The following is a 19,726-nucleotide window of genomic DNA, read 5'->3' on the forward strand; positions in this document are numbered from 1 at the left end:
TTGGGCGACTCCCCAGAACTCGAGAAGAAGGTGACTTCCCTGAGTAACAGAGAGAGCCCCAGCGTAGACCTCACAAGAGAACCAAGAGAAGGAGGGGTAAGACATTTGCCCTGAGGACAATTAGACAAAACGGGATTCAGCAAACTGTCTGTGAAGGGCCAAGCCGTAATCGTTTTGCTTTCTCAATCCCAGCAATGGCACTCACGAGTCCTCAACCAACGCAGTACTCAGTGCCACCGTTGTAGTGTCAAAGCTGCTGAGGACTCTACAGGGCAGATGTGACTGTCCAGGTGAAGCCTTATTTAAGAAAATAGACCGAGGTCACATTTTTCCAGCCTCTGTTCTAGATTTTTACCATTGTGGCTATATTATGTGAAAAGAGTAAATTAAAACAAAACAGAAAATCTAAGGGGAACCTCTCGGCCAGAACCTTATCTTTAGCTCAGCCTTGTCTCTGCAGCCCAGGGCTGTGTGCCTGCCCTTCTCCAGGCCCAGGTTTAGCTCCAGCGTTCCCCAGTGAGGTCTTCAAGGCCCGTGGACATTGCCTTGTTCACCCTTTATCTTCACCAACAGCAAACGCCACTCATTTTTATTCTTGGGTGAATCAGTTATATCTCTTCCTCTTGACTCCTGACTGGATGCGCAGGAGCCACCCATCAGCCCTGCTCCATATTTTCAGTCATTTGGTCAGTGAGCATTGATTGAATGCCTCCCATCATGCTGTGCTCAATATCTGGCATATAATTATGTGCTTAGGAAATAAATCCTCCTTGAATGAATGAATGAATGAACAAATGGTGGTTTACTACCTGCCTAGATGAAAATATCCCCAGCTCATACATTCGTTCTTCTTTCAGAGTCTCTGTATGATTCTGGTGCAAGGAGCACTGAACTAGGAAGAATGGGAAGGCGGCAGCAACAAGTTACCATTTGTAACAATATCTCCTAAGATCATTCCAGCTGGCTCAGGAGGACCCTCCTCCTCAGGGTGCAGTGCTGCTCAGAAGATTGTGGTTCTCTTCACAAACCTGAGAAACCTGCAGATCTGCCTGGCCTGTCTCCTTCTAGACAGGCTGTCACATGACCTGTGTCGGTCACTGATATGTGAGCAACAGTGACAGACATCAATTCCAGGCAGTGCCGCTGAAAGCAGAAGTGCCTTCCAGCTCTGCCTACCTGTGGGAGCTTCCTGGAGCTGCCGGAGAGTTTACCAGAACTGGGTGCTCTCAGAAGTGTATTCTTTCATGATCCTAGGGGCTACAAGTCCAGCAACAGGGCCACATTCCTCACCAAGACACTGGGGACAAGTCCGTCCTTGCCTCTTCCAGGATCTGATAGTAGCTGGCAATGCCGGTGCTCCTGGCTTTGTAGATGTGTCCCTCTGATGTCTGCCTCCAATTTCAGGTGGCCTTCCCTTCTGTGGGTCTCCCCTGCAACTCCACCCAAACCTCCTTTTCCTCTAATGATGACACCCGAGTCACTGGACCACACACTGAAACCCAGTCCCACCCTCACCTTCACCTTTGATCACATCTACCTCCTTCCACATCAGGTTACATTCACAGGTGACAAGGGCTACGAGTTGAAAATAGTTTCGTGGGGGACACAGCTTAACCTCCTATACCACCTACGTTGTCCATCATGTTAAAATGCAGTCTTCACCAACCAGGGCCGCCGAGTGGCTGGCTGAGACGGGTTTGTCTGCCAGCTCAGCTCGTTTCAGTCATACATCCTCTGAACAGAGTGGCGGGCAGTTCACCTGCACCAGGTCCACGACATTTAGTGGATTTGTGTGAATTAAATATCTACACTGTGCATTGTCTGCTTGCAACCTGTCTCCAGACTTCCCTCTACAGAATAATATATTCCTATGGACCACCAGTTATTTCCTGAGGGCTGGCTGTATGTGTATCTCTAAGCTGTGTGCAAGAGGCTTTCGCAGGAAATTAGACACGAGTCCTAATCAGGAGTGCGCATCTAATTGGGTGAGCAAACTGGAAAAGACCTATATCAGTGTTGGTTAAAATTTCCAGCAGAGACCTAGGTAGTAAAATTCACTAAGAGGTAACCCTAACAGGGCTCCCCGTCTAGTCCAGGTACTGTGCTTAGTATTTTACAGGTGTTATTCCCTTAAACCCCCAATGAAGGTTGTTCCCTTAAACCCCCATGACTATAACCCATGAGACTAGTATTTTTGTCCTTTTACAGGGGAGAAAACAGAGGCTGAAAGAGGTCAAGGGGCTTGCCCAGTGGTCACAAAGGTTTCCTGTCCAGGTCCACCTGACTCATGAGCACATAACCCGGCTGGATCATGCCTTCAGTTCAGCAAAGCCTCGGCCGCCGTGGGGATGCAGGTCTATACTCCCAAACACACAGGTTTGGTTCTCCTGCAGGCTCTCCTGGGCTCCATGATCGGGGGGCAGTATCAACCATTCGAGGTAATAGAACAGAACAGAAAGCGACTCTTCAATTTTGATTTCATTGTTGGTAGGTCTGTCTTCCTAGGTTATTATATGGACTAATCCAAACTCGTTCTTTCATCTTTCCATTTGTAAGAATTGAAGTCAGACTCAATTTTCTGACTCGGCCACCAATTCAAAGCATTGTATCAAGAGCCTTCACTGCTTCTGTACAGCAATAAAACAATTAAAAGTCCCAGAGGGTGGCTGGGGATGTGGTGCAGTGTGAGGGCCCTGGCCTAGCATGTGCAGAGCCCTGGGTTTGATCCCCAGCACAGAAAGGGAAGAGGGCAGAGAAGAGTCCACAAAGAAGCAACATTAAAACAAACCAACCCTGTTTTTAAGTATTTCCAAACTTATTTCAAAAAAGCCTTATGAAGATGGTTTTCCCAACAGCCCTGTAAGAAACCAGCCACTTTGAAATCGGTTTTTTCCTATGTAGACAGAGCCTATTTTCTAGGCTTGGAGAAGCAGGGAATACCCAACCTGGCATTTAATTTAATAGTAGAAAATATGAAATAGACCATTATTTAAAAAAAAAAATGCAGGAATGTTGAAGTCTCCGTGGACTGGTTTTTGCATTTACCCGGCAGTGCTCCCTGCTCCCGTTGGCATGGAGACTGGAAGGAAACTTTCCACCAGTCTGCCACTTGCTACTGTTTCCACTTATTTTACTGTGAATCCAATTTTAACAGTTTTTTAAAAGTTAAAAAAAAGGGGGGGGGAAGGTTGATTCCTTTTGTGTTTTCTGTTCCAGGATGTTTCTCAAACATGAAAACATGTGTTTAAAAAAAGGCTTTAGAAGTCCCTCAAAGATTTGGTTTTCTAAATATTCAGCTGCTTGACATTCGGATAATTGCCTCATCTTTTCTAATTTTTTTTCCCCTGCAGTTTGTCTGAATGCTTTGGCATGAGGGAGCCCCACAGTCTGAAACTTTGTCCCAGCTCTCCTTACTGCATTTATTAAAGAGGCTGAAAGACACATCTGCTTTTCAGCAACTTGTGGTCCTTAAGGGACAGGGGAAAGCAGAGATCCTGGCCATTGGGGAAAATCTGGGCATCCCAAAACCAGGGAGCCAGCAGGTCTGGTGTGGCAATGCCTACTTTGTCAAGGTGAACAGGGGGCTGGGGGACCCTAGGGTCGGAGATGGGGTGCACGTTTGTGGCTGGTCCTCTCCGTGGAAGTCTAGAACCCAGTAGACAGTTCTTGTTGGCCTGAGTAAAAGTATCACAGTCATGCCATACGGCATCCTGAAAAACTGAAGAGTGATTTTCCTAGCCTGGAAAATTCAAGAGCAAGCGAGCTGCCTACCTGGGGCTAAGGGGGCCCCAGACTGGCACAGGAAGCCAGGCATTCTCATTTCCCCTTGGCATCGGTCTGCATTGTTCTGCCTGGGACTGGCTCGAAGCTGCAGAGAGAGAGAGAGAGAGAGTGCAGTGAGGAGATCAGGGAGGAGAGGGCTGGGTACAGATGTGAGCAGGAGGGAAGGCATTCCAAAGGAAAGACCTAAGGCTGCACAGCTGTTAAGGACCAACCCCTCGGCATGCCGGTCGTCCGGGTGTGAGATCAGGGGTGCTTTGCGCTCCCTTTGTTCTCCCCCAGCCCACCCCGCCCCGCCCTCCACGTTCCCAGGGCGTTTGTTGGTTGTCTGTCTTTCTGCTAAGTTGCTCTGCCGTGGGACAGAGCGGGTGCAGTACCTGGCAGGCAGTGGGCGCCTGGAGCACACTTGCTGAACGCGGGAACAGTTTGGGGGCCTCGGTGTGTCCCAGCCCGCGCGCCCTGTGTCCTGGGCGCCTGGCACATACTAGGCGCTCCCTAACATCTGCAGAGCAAATGATCTGCAAGTTGCGGGCGCTGGCACGTGGGGTTTGGGAAACAGGGCAGCCACCGAGCGTCTCCGAGACCCCAAGAGCGCAGCTCCGGGCGCGTGTGGGGGGCGCTGCCAGCGTGGCACCCGAGGGCGCGCGGGGCGCCGGCACGTGCGCGGCCGGGGCGCGGGCCGCGGGGTGGGCGCGGGGCGCGCGGGGCGTGTGGCGCGCCGTGCCCGCGTGCTGCCGGGCGGGCGTGAGTCACGGCGGGCTCGCCTTTATAACCGCCGGAGGCTCGCGGGAGCCGCCGCTGCTCCTCTCCGCGCCGCAACCGCCCCAACCGCCGTGCGGCCCGGAGCGCCATGAGGAGCCCGCGCTGCGTCCCGCTGCTGCTGCTGCTGCTGCTGCCGCCGCTGCTACTCACGCCCCCCGCCGGGGACGCCGCCGTCATCACCGGGGTAAGCCGCCCGCCGGCACCTGTCGCCTGGGCATGCCGGGGCTCGCCCAGGGAGGCGCGGGACGGGAGCCCAGGGCGCGCGGGCAGCGTGGCCCGAGCGGGACATCTGCCCGGGACACCTGCTCGGGACGGCCTTTGGCGCACGGGGGAAAGTGCCCTGCCCAGCCATGGGGGTCACCCGCCACCCCCGCCACCAGCTGCTCCCAGCGACCTCACCCGGCTCCCCCGCAAGCCTGCTCTGTGCTCCTCTGTCAGGCGCGTCTGTCTGTCTGGCAGAAAGAAGTCTCTTAGCCTTCTCAGGTACTTTTCTCCGAGTTGCCGCTCGAACCTTCATTTTAATGACGGCCCCTCCCTGAGTTGCAAAGGAGCAAGAGGGAAAGAGGAATACCCCAGGTCCCCGGGTCCTAGTCCAGCATGGAAGGACTTTGCTTCCCCGGGTGTCCTCCACAAGAGCCCTTGGAAATCACTTGGGTCAGGGCTGTGTCTGTGCAATCGCAGGCGCTTCTCCTGGATTCTTGAGGTTCTCCCTGTAAAGTGTCCCGTTGATGATGGAGTCTGGGCCACTAGATGTGTCAACTTCCAGAGGGCGTCCTGAGTGGCTTTGGAAGCAGCCACTAGTTCAGTCCTCTCCTACTGGCAGCCGTGGTCCGTAGGCGAATCTGAAGAATGAGTTTACAGCACACAGTTTTTAAAAGCCTCTTGTAGTTCACCATTATCACTGCAAAACCGCTGCTGTTTGCTGGTTGTGCCTGTGTTCCACTCTTTTCCTAAGTGTTAAAGTATTTTGCTTCATTGCGTTAAATTCATTTATTTCATTAAGTTACTTGAAACATCAAAGTGCATTTTGTGTGTTTAAATAACACATGTATTTGAAATGATGATAAATGGGAAATGCAGTAAGGCTTAACTCTCTGTTCTAATTGGTCACAGTGCTGACAGCATTTGGTCAGACCCAAAAGATATTTAATTATAAACTTGTGGTTTTATTAGAGTATTTTTAAAACAAATTATCTGTATAGATTGTCAGTGGCCAGTCTGTGTGGCTGAACAAAAGGACTTAGGGGGTTTTTTGACACATGAGAATTGAAACATTGTGGAGTCTTTCTCCTCCCTCTTCCCTGCTGGCTCATTTTAAATGTCTACTAATCCTGTGTCCAAGGTTCCTTTGCTATATAAGTATCTTTTTGTTCTATTCACAGGACAGCACTATTTGAATGGGTCTGCATGGGTTAGGGATGAAGGGCATTAGGAAACAGATAATTAAAAATAGATAAACTTATCTACTTCTTCCTAAGTTTTGTCCAAGAGCTGAACCTTTTATTACAAAAGAACATTTTCTCACCTTGGTTGTCTGTTACAGAGATTTAGACTTGGCTTGATACATAGTCCTATGCTTGCTATTGTTATTGTTTTAATTCAGTGCTACAAAAAGAGTTAAAAAAAAAAAAAAAAAAAACTTCTCTAAAGCCATGTGGCAATAAAGTGTCATTTTTGTCTCCCTGACAGGAACCACCTAGATTCAACTGAAAAACTTAGTGACTTCTCTACATGTGTTACATATATAGAGAATGTTAAACACCAGAGTGATTGATTGAGGTTTAAAAGATTCTGGCTAGATTTTTTATTGTGCTCTAAAAAGAGTGGGTGGGGCTTCAGAATTCAGGCTATCACCCATCTGTTGAAATAAAATACTGGCTGAGATTTCTACCCGAAGTATTTATTTTAGCAATATATGTAGGTATTTTGAAATTGATTCATACGTCCATAAAGATTTCTTAAAACATATTGGAAAAGTTTGTTGACTGGACATCTCACTTACGGAATGTGAAAGTCATGTACACGGGATTTCTGACACACGTACAAATGTTTGGATATTGTCCCATGAAATCCAAACCATCCAGAGTGAAAACTGTAGTTTTCAATGTACATACTCGATTTAAATAGAGAGAAAATTCTAAAGGAGGAAGTAAATAAACTTTAAAGCAAGATATTTCACTTTTAATGAAAAATAATGCTAAGAACATGTCCGTATATTTGTTTTGAAAAGTCACGGTTGGCCTCAAAACTGAGATCTTAGAAGGACTGTTTTAGTTGTTTACAATAAATGCACATTTAACTTTGTGCCTAAATTATAGCCTTTGTAGGCTCTTACATGTATAGCATGAGATGCTTTTACCTTATCACAAGTAAAACCCATTATTGCACACCATTTAGACAAAGCATCCCACTTTTTATTGGTTTTAGGAAAAAATAATCACTCTTTGGATCCATTTTATTAAAGACTTCATTGTCTCTGTTCAGCAGAGGCTGGAAATTCCTCCATAGCTGAGTCCTTGTATTTATCTTAGGTTTTTATATTGGGAGCATGTGCTTGGAGTTACTGCCATGGACACTGCATTTGTTACTTGCACCTCTTAATCCTTTGAATCTATAGGATGCGCTGACTGTGAGATACAGAGTCACACCCTAAGCCACTCATTTCCACTTGACAAGCTGCTCATCTGAAAGAGGAGGCGCACAAGGCAAGAGTCTTGACCTGTCCATTCTCGACCTATGAGATCTCTTCATTTAAGGAGGAGATGGTGGCGGTCACGACAGTGGTGTGAGAAACACCAAGCCTCATGAACCAAAATGCAAACATTTGAAAGGGAAAAACGAACACGTCTAAAATTTACATTGGTGCCTTTATGGGTCTGGAGTGCTTCGTGCCAGATTTAGAAACCATTTAAATCTCTTTTCAAAACTAGGCCCAATGTATTCTGTAGTTAATAGTCACAAAATCTTGCAATTCGATTTATGTAGTTCCTAATGGCCACGTACCGTCTAAGACTAATATAGACTCACTCTTCAAGTTTAAAGCCAATTCAGCTATCAAGCTCTGGAAGAAGAGAGCTGATTTTATTTTTTAAAAAATCTTCTATTTAAAGGGTTCATAATGTGTAGGCCATTATTTAGTCTACTCTTGAAAAATCTATGCTGATCAGATTTTATTGTGGATATGTGCGAGCAGATGAAGCTTTATATATATATATATATATATATATATGTGTGTGTGTGTGTGTGTGTGTGTGTGTGTGTGTGGTTATTTAAAATCATAGCATTTGGATATTTAAGGAGCATTTCCCTTCTAATTTTAGATTCCCCCACCCTGAGTCTCTCCCACCGTCTGTATTTATCTGTTTGTTCCTTGCATTTCAGGCCTGCGACAAGGACCCCCAGTGTGGTGGAGGCATGTGCTGCGCTGTGAGCATCTGGGTTAAGAGCATCCGGATCTGCACACCGATGGGCAAAGTGGGAGACAGCTGCCACCCGCTGACGCGGAAGGTCAGTTGGCCTCATAAGGGTTCTCTTATGTTGCCCAGCCACCCCGAGAAAGACCTGTATGACGGGAACTGGGGACAGTTTGCTTGAAATTGGAAGTCGGGAGAGATGACAATGGGAAGACAACTCTTTTCTCTCCCCTTTCGTTTCAAAGAACCAGGCTTCTCCCACCCACATCCTAGAGTTAGAGGCACTTCATCAGAATAACTTCTCCCATGCGAATTCACTTAGAAATTATTTAGGACAAAATATATAGGATACTCTACTATGCATCTTTATAGAAACCACAGTATAGAAGTTCTTGAAAAGACTTGTAGTATCCAATCTGCTGATAAGGCACAAGAGAATAACCTTTGTGGTGGAGGAGGGGTTGTTATTATTTCAGAAATCATGGATAATACCATTATCCTTATATCTTAAAAGCTCTAAATTTTACCTCTGTATCTATGGGATGCATTGTCCATGATTTTAGAGATTATTGTTATGTACATTTCCAACTTCCTTGCTCATGTAGCATCTCGCTCACAGTAATCTAAATGATGCTTTGGGAAAGTTATTGACAATGTGTAGGGTAGCCATGGGATTGTAGGAGTGTCTGCACAAAGCTTTAGGGGTGGGGTCCCCAGGCTGCAGGCTTGCCCCTCTGGAGGGGCCAGCAGGTTTGCATCACATCAGGAAGCAGAAGGAAGCAGAGAAGCTCGTGGAGCTGGAGGGGCCTTGCCTTCAGACTGATGGGTCAGCAGTGCCCTCCAGGGATGCAGGCTGCATTGACTTCCTCTGGTTCCCCTCCTGATTCCGCCGATCAGTGAAATGCAGTCCAGGGGAATTGAGATGAGCCCCCAGCCAGGTAGCCTGATGGAGACAGAACTCTGGACACTCTCATTTGAAAACAGGTTGAGTGTCTTCAAATCAGATAGAATTGCACATTCTCTCTTACTTTTTACCAGGCGAGTTAGGGTTTCAAACTGCAATAGAATGAGACCTCTTTCCTCTAATCCATCTTGGAGTGAACACCGTGAAATAACCTGCAGCCTGTTGGCAGAAGGGTCAGCTCTGTGAGCTGTGAGACGGATTCCCATTGACAGGGCCTCTCTGAAGGCTGCATTAGCCACTGGCTTTCCGGTGGCTGCCTTGTGAAATGTTTCCTGTTACGTTGGGGCCATTCCTGCCTGTGGTTTCACCATGCAAGACAGTACTGTCATTTCAAGGCATGACATGCACCTTTTATTCTTAGTCATTTCAAGACAGAAAAGGTTGCAAACGATTAGCTGTCCATATCAATGCCAGACTCCCCATGGGCAGCTGAAGCTGGCCCTGTGCCCTGGGCATCGATCCCCATTTTTTTTTATCACATGTACTGAATGTGAGTCGTCCTTGGTGCACTTAAGTCGTTGGCCATGAAACGGTTGCTCTCGCCCTGTGCCTTGAAGGATCCTTGTTTCATGCAGTGTTGGAATAACTCCACTTGCCCTAGACCCTAAAATCTCGTGTCCTTTCCGAAAAGGACACCGTGTGTGATCTGTGTGCTAGTACCACTGATGGTTGCCGCTTGTCGAGGGCTGTGACGTGCCAGGTACTCCACACTGAGTACTGTTGTGTGTGTGTTTCTTCACACTCACTGATTCCTGAGAAGCAGGTTTACTTTGGTCACAATGGAGCCTCCACAGGGCTCAGGAGCTAGTTGAGACTGCAGTCTACACTCGGGGACACACGTTGACCTTGGCTTCCTCCCGACTGACCACATGCCCCTTGACTTCACCAAATCCATGTGCTTGGGGGGATGAGTTGACCCTCCACAGGTCAACTCTAGTGCCCGATGGTTTTGCTGAGCTTCCCAAATGGGAAAGAACCAGAGGCGGCTTCTCCGGTTCATAGATAACTCCAAGTTCAGGTGTACTGTCACGTGGACCAGAGAGCAAACGGAATCCGCCTCTGGTCACCTACGTGGACCTCCAGCGTTTGGTTTTCATCACAGTCTGATAGTGAAATCTTCAACTAAGGGACTGTGGTTTTCATGGTGAAATGAAGTGACAGAATAACACAGATACTGAAAGACAAGGCTTGGGGTCAGACTTTGACTTTGTCCCCATTCAGTTGTCCACTTGAAATGTGTTTCTAGAACTCAATTTTAACTTTTTTTTTTCCTGTCTTGAAACTAACATTTTCAAAGTCACTTTGATGATGTAAGAGTAAGTCATAGACTTGTTACAGATGAAATTAGCCAATTTGGAAAAGAAAAAAAAAATCTAGTTTCTTCCAGAGTATCTCTCTGTTATCTTCCCTTCAAAACAGGTGAAAAAGAAAGTTGTTCCTGTAGAAACCCCTGGTGAACCTCGGATATGCATTCAGTGGTACCCTAAAATTTAGTGCCCCTTAGTGGATGGGGACAATGGAGACACTGTTTGGTGGCTGTGAGCCATCAAAATGTGCTAAACAAAACAAACATATTTGATGGATGCCGCAGGGCTGTGGGTAGCACTGGATGGCCATCGAGGGCAGGGGACGTCATTTCAAATGCACCAGCTGACCTGCAGAGTTCACGGTCACTGCTCAGCTGCTATTTTATAATTGCATAGTTTTTAACTTTACACTTGATAATTTAAAAATAGAATAAAATAAATCCATCAAGAAAGAACTTGCTTTCAAAACATACTTTTAAGCAAATAATAGCTTTTCAAACAGGTATTCATTTAAAATATATTTTTAACAGTAAATGACATTGAGTCATGTCTACAGGAAATATTTCCCCTTTAAAAAAAATTCAAATTTCTATTAATCGCTATACTTTTTTATTTTGGATTATGATTCTCATAATAAAATCCAGTCATAAAATAATGGAAATACTTGAAGAACAAGGTTTATGGCAGATTTTCTATCCTATTTGGATTAATGTGATTAATATTTATATTTTATTGCTTAATATTTCCAACTTAAAAATTTAAATAACTGTTTCCTCCAATCTTTTATTGTTTTTTTTTTTTTTTTTTTTTTTGGTGGGGGGATGGTTAACCAGGGATTGAACTCAGGGGCACTTGACCACTGATCCACATCCCCAGCCCTATTTTGTATTTTATTTAGAGACAGCATCTCACTGAAGTGCTTAGCACCTCACTTTTGCTGAGGCTAGCTGTGAACTCACGATCCTCCTGCCTCAGCCTCTAGTCTTTTAATATTTTTTTGTTTTTTGTGCTGGTGCTGAGGATGAAACCCAGGGCCTTGCCCCCTACTATGTAAGCTTTTTTAAGGTCATTTTAAAATTGACCTATACATTTCACTTTTTGAGGAAATTTTTAAAATACAAACCTGAGACTTTTTCATTTTTTGAAAACCATTTATTGTAGACTTAAAAAATTATGAGTGGTTTCACTTTTAAAGCCATTGCATGCCCAAACCTCAAACACAATTTCAGAATATGAGCTAAAAGACTGAGTAAATAACTTTAAAAATCAGTGACAGGTAGAAGAAAACACAATGTGCCACTGTCCTCATTGTCCCTGTCAGGCATGTCTTGAACCACCGTCCACCCTGAACCATGGTCACAGGTTCAAATCAGCAGACACTCGCCCGACAAACCTGCCCTCGTTCGTCTGACACGGGTTTTCTCCACCTTGGCCTTATGCACCCTTGGCTCCGTTTCTCCTGACGGGAGCATCTTGCTGAACCACAGTCCAGTGTCACACACAGGATTTCAGTGTCGGTTCAGGCCCACTGTTACCCGAACCCCACACCTGGCCTTCACAGAGGTGCTCTTCTCTCTTTAGGAGCACCACAAACAGGGGAAATCATGCCTGACATTCTACAGTGGTAACTTCTAGAATCTGTCTGGAATTGCAGGCTCTGAGACCCTGGATTGAGCGATCCATTAATTCCAGAGTAAACCATCAAGTTTGGGCTGAATGGTTCAAATATGCACCTTTGGCAAACACTTTCTAGAGCTTGTGTGAGAAGACACCTGTTAGCTCTGTCATGTGGCACGTGGATCTAGAAGCAAACGGGCCAGTCCAGCCATGGGCACGCACCTGCTGGGGGGGATATCAGAAGTCTTGCTCTGTCACGAGGAACTCAAGATGTAAGGGGAGGAGGGAAATTCTCTGGGCTGGTGCATGGTACAAGGCTGGGGCGAGGAGGGGGAGCCAGGCTGGGTCTTGGAACCCAGGCACCAGGGTTGGAATGAGAAGAGGACCTGCAGCTCGGTCTGATCTAATCACTGTGTTAAGGTCCCCAGCAGCAGATCCACATTGACGTTTGCAGTCTTGGTGTCCTTAATAAGAAAAAGAATGCAAAGGTATTTTTGAAAGTTTTGCAAAAAAACTTGTGGCTGTGAAATGAGGGGCCTCAGCCTCGGTTTTGCAGTGCCTCTGCCCCTTGAGTTTGGCAGCGTCAGTCATGCTGGGCCTACTGGCACCAGGACCCTAAGATGGTCACCTGTTGGCCCTCAGGAAAGGGCTCGCAGTCTCCACAGGAGGCCTGGGGCAGAGCTGGTGAGCCTGTAACAAATATTTTCTTGAGTGTCACTTGTCTACCAGGCCAGGGGCTAAGAGCTCATAAAGACAGTAAGGTGGACACAGCCCTCCCCCGCCCCACTGGCACTCGCAGTCAGGGCGTGGTGACAAAGAGCCAGGGCCTGGGGAAGCCAACGCCCGAACTTGGGAATGAAGGGGACCCAGCGATGAGGTGCTCTTCCCCTTGGCATCTAGGTGACCGCAGTCGGGGGCATCCAGAAGCAGCCCTTTGCTCAAAACAGTGAAAAGCTGGCCCTGGGTTGGGGACAGTTGTCCTTGCAGCCTCCTGAGGCCTGAGCCGGGCCCTGGATGGTGCTGTTTTTCCTCTTGCTGCTTCCCTTGTGATCAGCATGACGAGGCGCGAGGACCCGCTCAGGGAGCTCAGAGGTGCTGAGGTCCAGCCACGGTCTCCCCTGGCATCCGTCCTACGTGGAGGACGGGTCATTTCCCATTCAGCCCTTGCTGTGTCCCCGGCACCTGTCATCGGCCCTGACGTGGGGCATTCCTGGGTGAAGGAAGGAGGAAGGACGCTGGAGGTGTCGTGCTCTCTGTGGGCTCCTTTTCCCTGGATGGGCTGTAGGTTCTACTCAACCCCAGCACCCTTGGCCCTTGGGACTAGACCATGCTTTGTTGTGAGGGGCTGTCGTGGCCATTCGGGATGCAGGCAGCTTGCTCTCCCTCTCTATAGGGGTAGGCATCCCCCCCCGCAGCTGGGGGCAAGCAGGTGTCTGGAGAGAGCCTGGCATCTGTCCGTCAGAACCGCCCCTGCTAGAGGGCCCTGGCTTGGGCAGGAGTTTAGGTGCCTTGTTGAAAGGAAGCTCCAAGTTCCCGGGTGGAATGGCCTCGGCCAGCACAGCTGTGCCCACCTCCTCCCATGCTTGGGGGCAGCAGATGTCCCTGCAGTGCACCCTTTGAGTCACACAGTGATGGAACCGTTCTGAGCACCAGCCCTGAGCTGAGCAACGGGCAGTGTGCCTGCAGGTAGATGGTGTGGCCAGAGCCCCAGGAGAGGTGACGTGTCCCCAGGCCAGAGGGCGCCGCGGCCCATGCCAGGCCCAGGTTGACCACGTACCTGCCCTCCCGTTGCCTCCCGTTCTTCCCTTTGTGTGTATTGATCTCAGTCGTCTCCCTGACCCTTCCAGAACCATTTTGGAAATGGGAGGCAGGAAAGAAGAGAGAGGAAGAGAAGAAGAAGGAAAAAGGAGGTAAGGAGGAGGTGAGCCTGGTGCCAGGAGAGAGCCGCCCAGAGCTCAGCCTTGGGCTGCTGCACCCACAGGGTTGGTCCACCCATGAGTCTGACCCTGGAGCGGGGCTGGAGTGGCCTGCCCTGACAAGGACAGCCCTGGACAGAAAGGCAGAAACCTGCTCAGTGGATTCCTACTTGATGAGGCCTCCTGACAGGAGGAAGCCCTGGGCTCAAAGCAGGCGGGACACAGGTCTCCACCTGTTTGAGCCAGAGGAGGATCCTCACCTCCTTCGTGTCACCCTGAATGAGCCACTTGCCTTCCCGTCTCCCTGAGCCCCTCACATCTCCAGGCCTGGGGTTAGATTTTCTCCAGAGCACTTGCAAGACCTTGGGCAGGAGGTGAAGAAGGCCCTCCTCCAGGGGAGAGCTGGCTGGGGCCCTCCTTGCTCTAGGGATGACCTGTACTGAGCAGACCCACTGCCACGGGCACAGCGCCCCACCACTCACCGGCTTCTGGCTGAGCCTCCTCCCCAGCTCCACTGGTGACTTGAGCTAGGCCCCTAGGGTGACCCTGGGGACCAAGTACACCTTGTTCTGCTGGGCCAGCTGTAGCCAGGGCCAGTTGGTTCCATTTCTGCAAAGCGAACCTGATTCTTCCCATCATCGTGCTCCTTTCCTCTTTCACCTCGGTGTTTTGAGTCCTAGCGTCCGCGGCAGAGGTGTGAGTTGGCATGTGACTTGCTGGCCGTGCGTTGACGTCTGCTCACTGAATAGCTGCGGCCAGGACCCAAGTACTGGGCTCCTCTTTAGGGGCTTCAGGAGTGGGACACTAAAAAGAAACAAAGGGAAAGGCGAAAGGTTGGTGTCTGGGGTCCAGCTGGAGGCCCAGCCCCAGGTCCAGCCGTGTGACCTCGACGGCTTGCCGAGCTCGCTCTGGGCCTCGGCGTCTCACCTGTCACACAGGTGTAATCAAAGCCTTTTCCATCTTCACGAGTGTCTGCAAGGATGGAAAGCGCCACAGACAGGAGGCACCGAGTGTCCCGCGCACCGCACGGCGAGAGCACCCAGGAAGCTCCATTGCTCTCAGAGGGGCGGCTTCCAGGGCTCATGGGCTCTGAAGCTGGTCCCCTGACTCCGTGCCCCTTTTTCTTTCAGGTTCCATTTTTCGGACGGAGAATGCACCACACCTGCCCTTGCCTGCCGGGCTTGGCCTGTGTGCGGACTTCATTTAACCGCTTTACTTGTTTAGCCCACAAGTGATGGCTGCAGAGAAGGAACTTTCCACGTGCACAGGGTCCAGAGGCCTGCGGAGCCCGACCTGGGATCCTGCCCGACCAGCAGCGCCGGAGAGGAGCACGCCCGGCTTCCAAGTAACATTTCATCTTTGATTTTTCAGTGACTTTTTTTTTTCCCCTGTTGAAAGGGAATTTTAATTTTGGATAGAAATGTGAAGAGCAGAGCATTTCGGCACCGATTCTCATTTCCCTGTTGGGTTTTGGTTTGGTTTGACTTTGTTAGTGCCAATAACTCACCCACTTGTACAAAAATGGGAATAAGAATTGGTATTTTGTTACAGGAACATTTTCTTTTTTATCCACCCCCCTGCTCCATTCTTGCCTCTGTGTCTGTGTGTGTGCGTGTGTGTGCACGCACGCACACACACACAGTGTACACACACACACACACACACACACACACTTTGGTCTTTGTCTCTTAAAAGATATCTAAGGCCTTGTTTCTTCTCCATTTCCCTCTCTGCCCTATTGGCGTTTTTAAGAGGGAGTTCTGTGTCCTGTGTCCTGTTGGTGGACTCCCTGGTGAGAGCCTAGCTGTCCACCGGATCCTTCAGTGAGAACAAGAGGGGACCCCAGAGCCAGGCACTCCACACTCTTCCTTGGCAGGGGGGACTGGGAGGGCCTCTGGAAGCCTCCTGACCCGGCCATCCTGGTGGGCCTCAGTTCTGCTATGAACTGGGGCGGCCAGAATCAGTGGGAAACCACGTGGATCCAGTCCAGATTCCTAGATTTGGGGTTTTTCTTGAGTTAAAGAAGTCATTTCCAATACAATAGCACATGTATTCTTCCTTTTTTTTTTTTATGAAGTTTACATTTTAAAAAGTCCCCTCATTAGAGATGTTCTAAAAAATATGTCACTGGGGAAGAAGTACTCATTGTAATCCAGTGTAAAGCTCTCTAGCTACCATTTTTAAATCAATATTGTTACAATTTAAACTTTGTTGCCATCAGAAGTTCTTTTGCAATGGATTGCCTGATATCCTGTCCTGTGTAACGTGTGTCAATATTGCTGTGTGAAAATTCTGTATCAGAATAATGGCAGTACTGTACGGCACTTGATTTACTTTAAGACTCTATTTTCACTTTTCTCCTGGTTGTCATTTTTCTTACAAGCACATTCCTGTACAGGCCACATGCTAAAATGGGCAAAGACACCTCCAAGGTTGGCAAAAAATTATCCTCCTGTGATGTGCGTTTTTATTTTACATCCAGGACCATGGTGTTTGCATGGATCGTAAGGTAGTACCGACAAATAAACTATGTGCACGTCAGTGAAGCTCTGGAGTATGAAGGGACATTGCCACGTCCCAGAGCAGCAGGCCTGGCACGGACCGAGGGTTAGCCCTGTGCTGGAGCTCTCGTGACGGAGCCTGTGTGGTGGGTGGGCAGGCAGGGCATTGGGTTCTGCTGCACAGTGGTGCCAAGGCCACGTGGCCTCGAGAACCCCACCAAGTGTTGCAAATTGACTTAACGTCACAAATAAACAACATATCAGATGTGTTCCACTGACTGGCCTTTCCCCGCGCCAACCCACCAACCATTAAAAGAATAAATAAATAAAAATGTGCATTTTGTAGTTACATACCTGGCCATGGCTCACAGCAGTACATGGTGTGTGTTTTTGCCCCTGGCACCTCATGCCCCATCGATGTGTACGGTTTTGCTGTGCTAATTACCACGCTTGGTCAGAGAATGGTTGTTTTTGATTTAGTTAAGTCTGTGTTTAAGAAACATCCCTTAGCAAGTTTGTTGGGGGAAAAAAATGGGCAAGTGGAATTATGGGTAAAGAAACAGGCAGTTTTGCAATCTGGGTCAACTGGTTTTTATAGCGTGTTGAAGACACCCTGCTCTGTAAGGAGTGAAAACTTGACTGGGTCAAGGGTCCATTTTCACCAAAGTTAAGAAAAACATCAGTTGCTCTGATAACAATTTTGCTTTCACATACCCCAACCCAGTTTTGTAAAAAATTGCTTACCTCTAGGGGTGGACGGTGTGGCTAGTATAGCAGGTTAAGAAAGAACTGTCCAGCAGACTCAGTAACACCCAGAGGAGCACAGTGTGGTCCATAAAGTGTGCGCTGGACACCAGAGACTAAAAGGGAGCCAGTGGGAAGTCGGGGTGCGTGACAGCGGGCCCAGGTTCTGTGGAGTGAACACCTGGTGTGTCTTTAAGCCCCTGGGGGTTTCACATGCTGTCCATCCTGCCCAGAGGTGTGAGGCTGCACCATGGCCCGCCCCCCATGGGGCAGACAGGAGGGCCACCAGGCAGGTTCCACCACACCAAGGTCTCACAGGTAATGCAGGTATGCATTCCCCCCAGGCCAGAGTGTCTATCCACACTTGTGTCTAGGGTGTCCAGCAGCATCCTGGCCACTGCCCCAGACACCAGCAACACCTCCTGGCTGGGATGACTGAGAGCGTCTCCAGATGTTGTGAAAGAGATTGCAGGTGAGGACAGATGTCCCTCTCCACGAGAACCACTGGTTTCATCTAAAGTTGGTTTGTGTCTGCTCAATATTACTTAGTGATACATTTTTACCTCACTTTCAAAAGGTGAAATAATACATAAAATGTTACACCTTTGCAAAAAAAAAACAGGGATAGGGATGTGGCTCAAGCGGTAATGCGCTTGCCTGGCATGCACGGGGCACTGGGTTCGATCCTCAACACCACATAAAAATAAAGATGTTGTGTCCACCTAAAACTAAAAAATAAATATTAAAAAATTCTCTCTCTCTCTCTCTCTCTCTCTCTCTCTCTTACAAAAAAAAAAAAAATCATTAAAAACAAAACATTTTGTGGCCAAAGTCGTGAAAAGCGAATGTTTGACACTGCTTGCAAAGCCAGTGAAGGAAAATGGATCAACTCTATCTATAGCTTACTATGTTTCCAGGAAGAAATTTTTCATAAGTTTCTCTTTAAAGTTCAAGGCAAAGGCACAGATAAAATAAACTCGATCACATGTGAATGATTTCACATCTTTAGATTGTACTTCCAAGCAAATTTCCATGTTGTTTATGTCCAAATTTTCTTCATCTTGATTCAAATGTGGGTAATTCATGGGGGGAAAAAGTTTTTGTTACAAAGACTCAAAAGCTTTACAAGCAAAATTAGGGGAAATTGTGTTTTATTAAGTTAGATTTGAGTAACTGTTGAGAAGTTTCCCAAATTGAGTTTCCTTATAGATGTGATTAAGCCTGGCATGTGTGCATTTGGCTCATTCTTAAAACAAGCAAATCAACAAAACTTTTATTATGGAAAATTGTAAACAGGCAAGTTTTAAAAAGGAAGTCTCATCTGTCTGTCATACAGATGTTATTTCTATCATTTCAATGACAAACTTGTTCCCTTTCTAACTGCTCAACACCCACCTCCATCCCTTCTGTGTTATTTTTAAGCAAATCAAGTCAGTACCTTCTTGACAGGGCCCTACTAGTTGCTATCTGTATCAGTGTATTTTCCATTGCTATAACAAGATACCTGAGGCTGGGAACTTTATAAAGAAATTTTTAAAAAGCCTTACTTAGTTCATACTTTTGGAGACCAAAAAATCCAAGCAGTGTGGCACCAGCTCTGAAGAGGGGATCTTTCCCTGTATCCTGTCATGACAGATGACATCATGGTGAAGAGGGAGGTCATGTTGCCAGAGAGATGGGGGAGGAAGGAGCCAGACAGCCCTCTCCATAGAACTAACCGTAGACCTATGGGAATCATGTCCGTTTGTCCCAAGAGCATCACCCTCAATGACCCAGTTCTTCCTACTACACTGTCCACCCCCCCCCAGTACTGCCAGCCATGACCCATGGGGACAGACCACATCTAAAGCCATAGCACCCTCCCAGGTGGGCAGGACAGCCACGTTGCTGTGATATCAGTGATGTCAGCCCATCTTCTGGTAATGGTGACTCTCTGCAGACGTGCCCCAGGACCTTCGCTGAGCTGCCTGTATTCCTGAAGATGTTTTCCTTTTTGTAGTACCAGGGATGGAGCCCAGGGGCTGAAGCCTGCCGGGCAAGCACTCTACCACCGAGCCGCAGCCCAGACCCAGAAGTCGGCTCTCATATATGTATTTTTGAAAATCCCAAATTGGAGTTTAAAATGTAGGAGCAAAATATTTCAGGACCCGAATGTGCATACGAATGAATAGTTGTATAAAATCCTGGAAGATGGCACCCTGCTTCCCAAGAGGCGGACAGCAGAAGGTCGCCCACCGTGGTGCTCTAGTTTGGTTATTATTAATATTCATCCTCTCTGTTCATGTTCTTGCCTTTGGTTGGAGAGGAGGAGGTCCTGACTGAGAAAGAGGTCTGGGAAGCTCTCTCCCGAACGCCACTGTCTTTCACAATTTGTTGTTGGGCCGCCCACTGGTCCCCAACGCCCACACGGCCCCATGTCTTCCCCCCTCTCCTGCTCACTAGATTGAGCTGGGCCTGTGGCTGCCCATATAGACACCCAGAGACAGCTGCCCAGGTGGGGCCGTGGGGCTCCAATTCTTGGGAATGCTCTGAGCAGCCATGGTCTTCCTTACCTACTTAAAAGAAGACGCACCCCGTTTCCCCCACCAATGCAGAAACGTAACCCTGCGCCCGTCTTTGGGCCCAGAAAGTGACAGCGTGGGGAAGGTGGCAGAACTGAGTCCCAGGTGATCCCCAGATGACCCGCAGCCTCGCCCCTTCCCAGGAGGAACAGAGAAGCGGC

At 48.2% G+C, this 19,726-nt stretch overlaps 1 protein-coding gene across 3 annotated transcripts; it reads left to right on the forward strand.

The window, feature by feature from the left end:
• The first annotated feature begins 862 nt into the window (after positions 1-862).
• Positions 863-16,116, forward strand: Prok2 (prokineticin 2). Of its 3 annotated transcripts, none has more exons than XM_058573021.1 (4): positions 863-2,376; positions 7,924-8,049; positions 13,691-13,753; positions 14,890-16,116. In XM_058573021.1, the coding sequence occupies exons 1-4, from the start codon at positions 2,167-2,169 to the stop codon at positions 14,992-14,994; spliced, it is 504 nt and encodes a 167-aa protein (XP_058429004.1). In that variant the 5' UTR covers positions 863-2,166; the 3' UTR covers positions 14,995-16,116. The 3 variants fall into 3 exon arrangements, with proteins under 3 accessions (XP_058429004.1, XP_046281663.1, XP_046281664.1); XM_046425707.1 differs by lacking the exon at positions 863-2,376 and adding an exon at positions 4,567-4,726; XM_046425708.1 differs by lacking the exons at positions 863-2,376; positions 13,691-13,753 and adding an exon at positions 4,567-4,726.
• Positions 16,117-19,726: the final 3,610 nt, after the last annotated feature.

The sequence above is a fragment of the Marmota monax genome, unplaced genomic scaffold (assembly GCF_021218885.2).
Source record: "Marmota monax isolate L192 unplaced genomic scaffold, Marmota_monax_Labrador192_F-V1.1 WCK01_AAM20220418_F8-fsc00028, whole genome shotgun sequence".
Classification (NCBI taxonomy): domain Eukaryota; kingdom Metazoa; phylum Chordata; class Mammalia; order Rodentia; family Sciuridae; genus Marmota; species Marmota monax.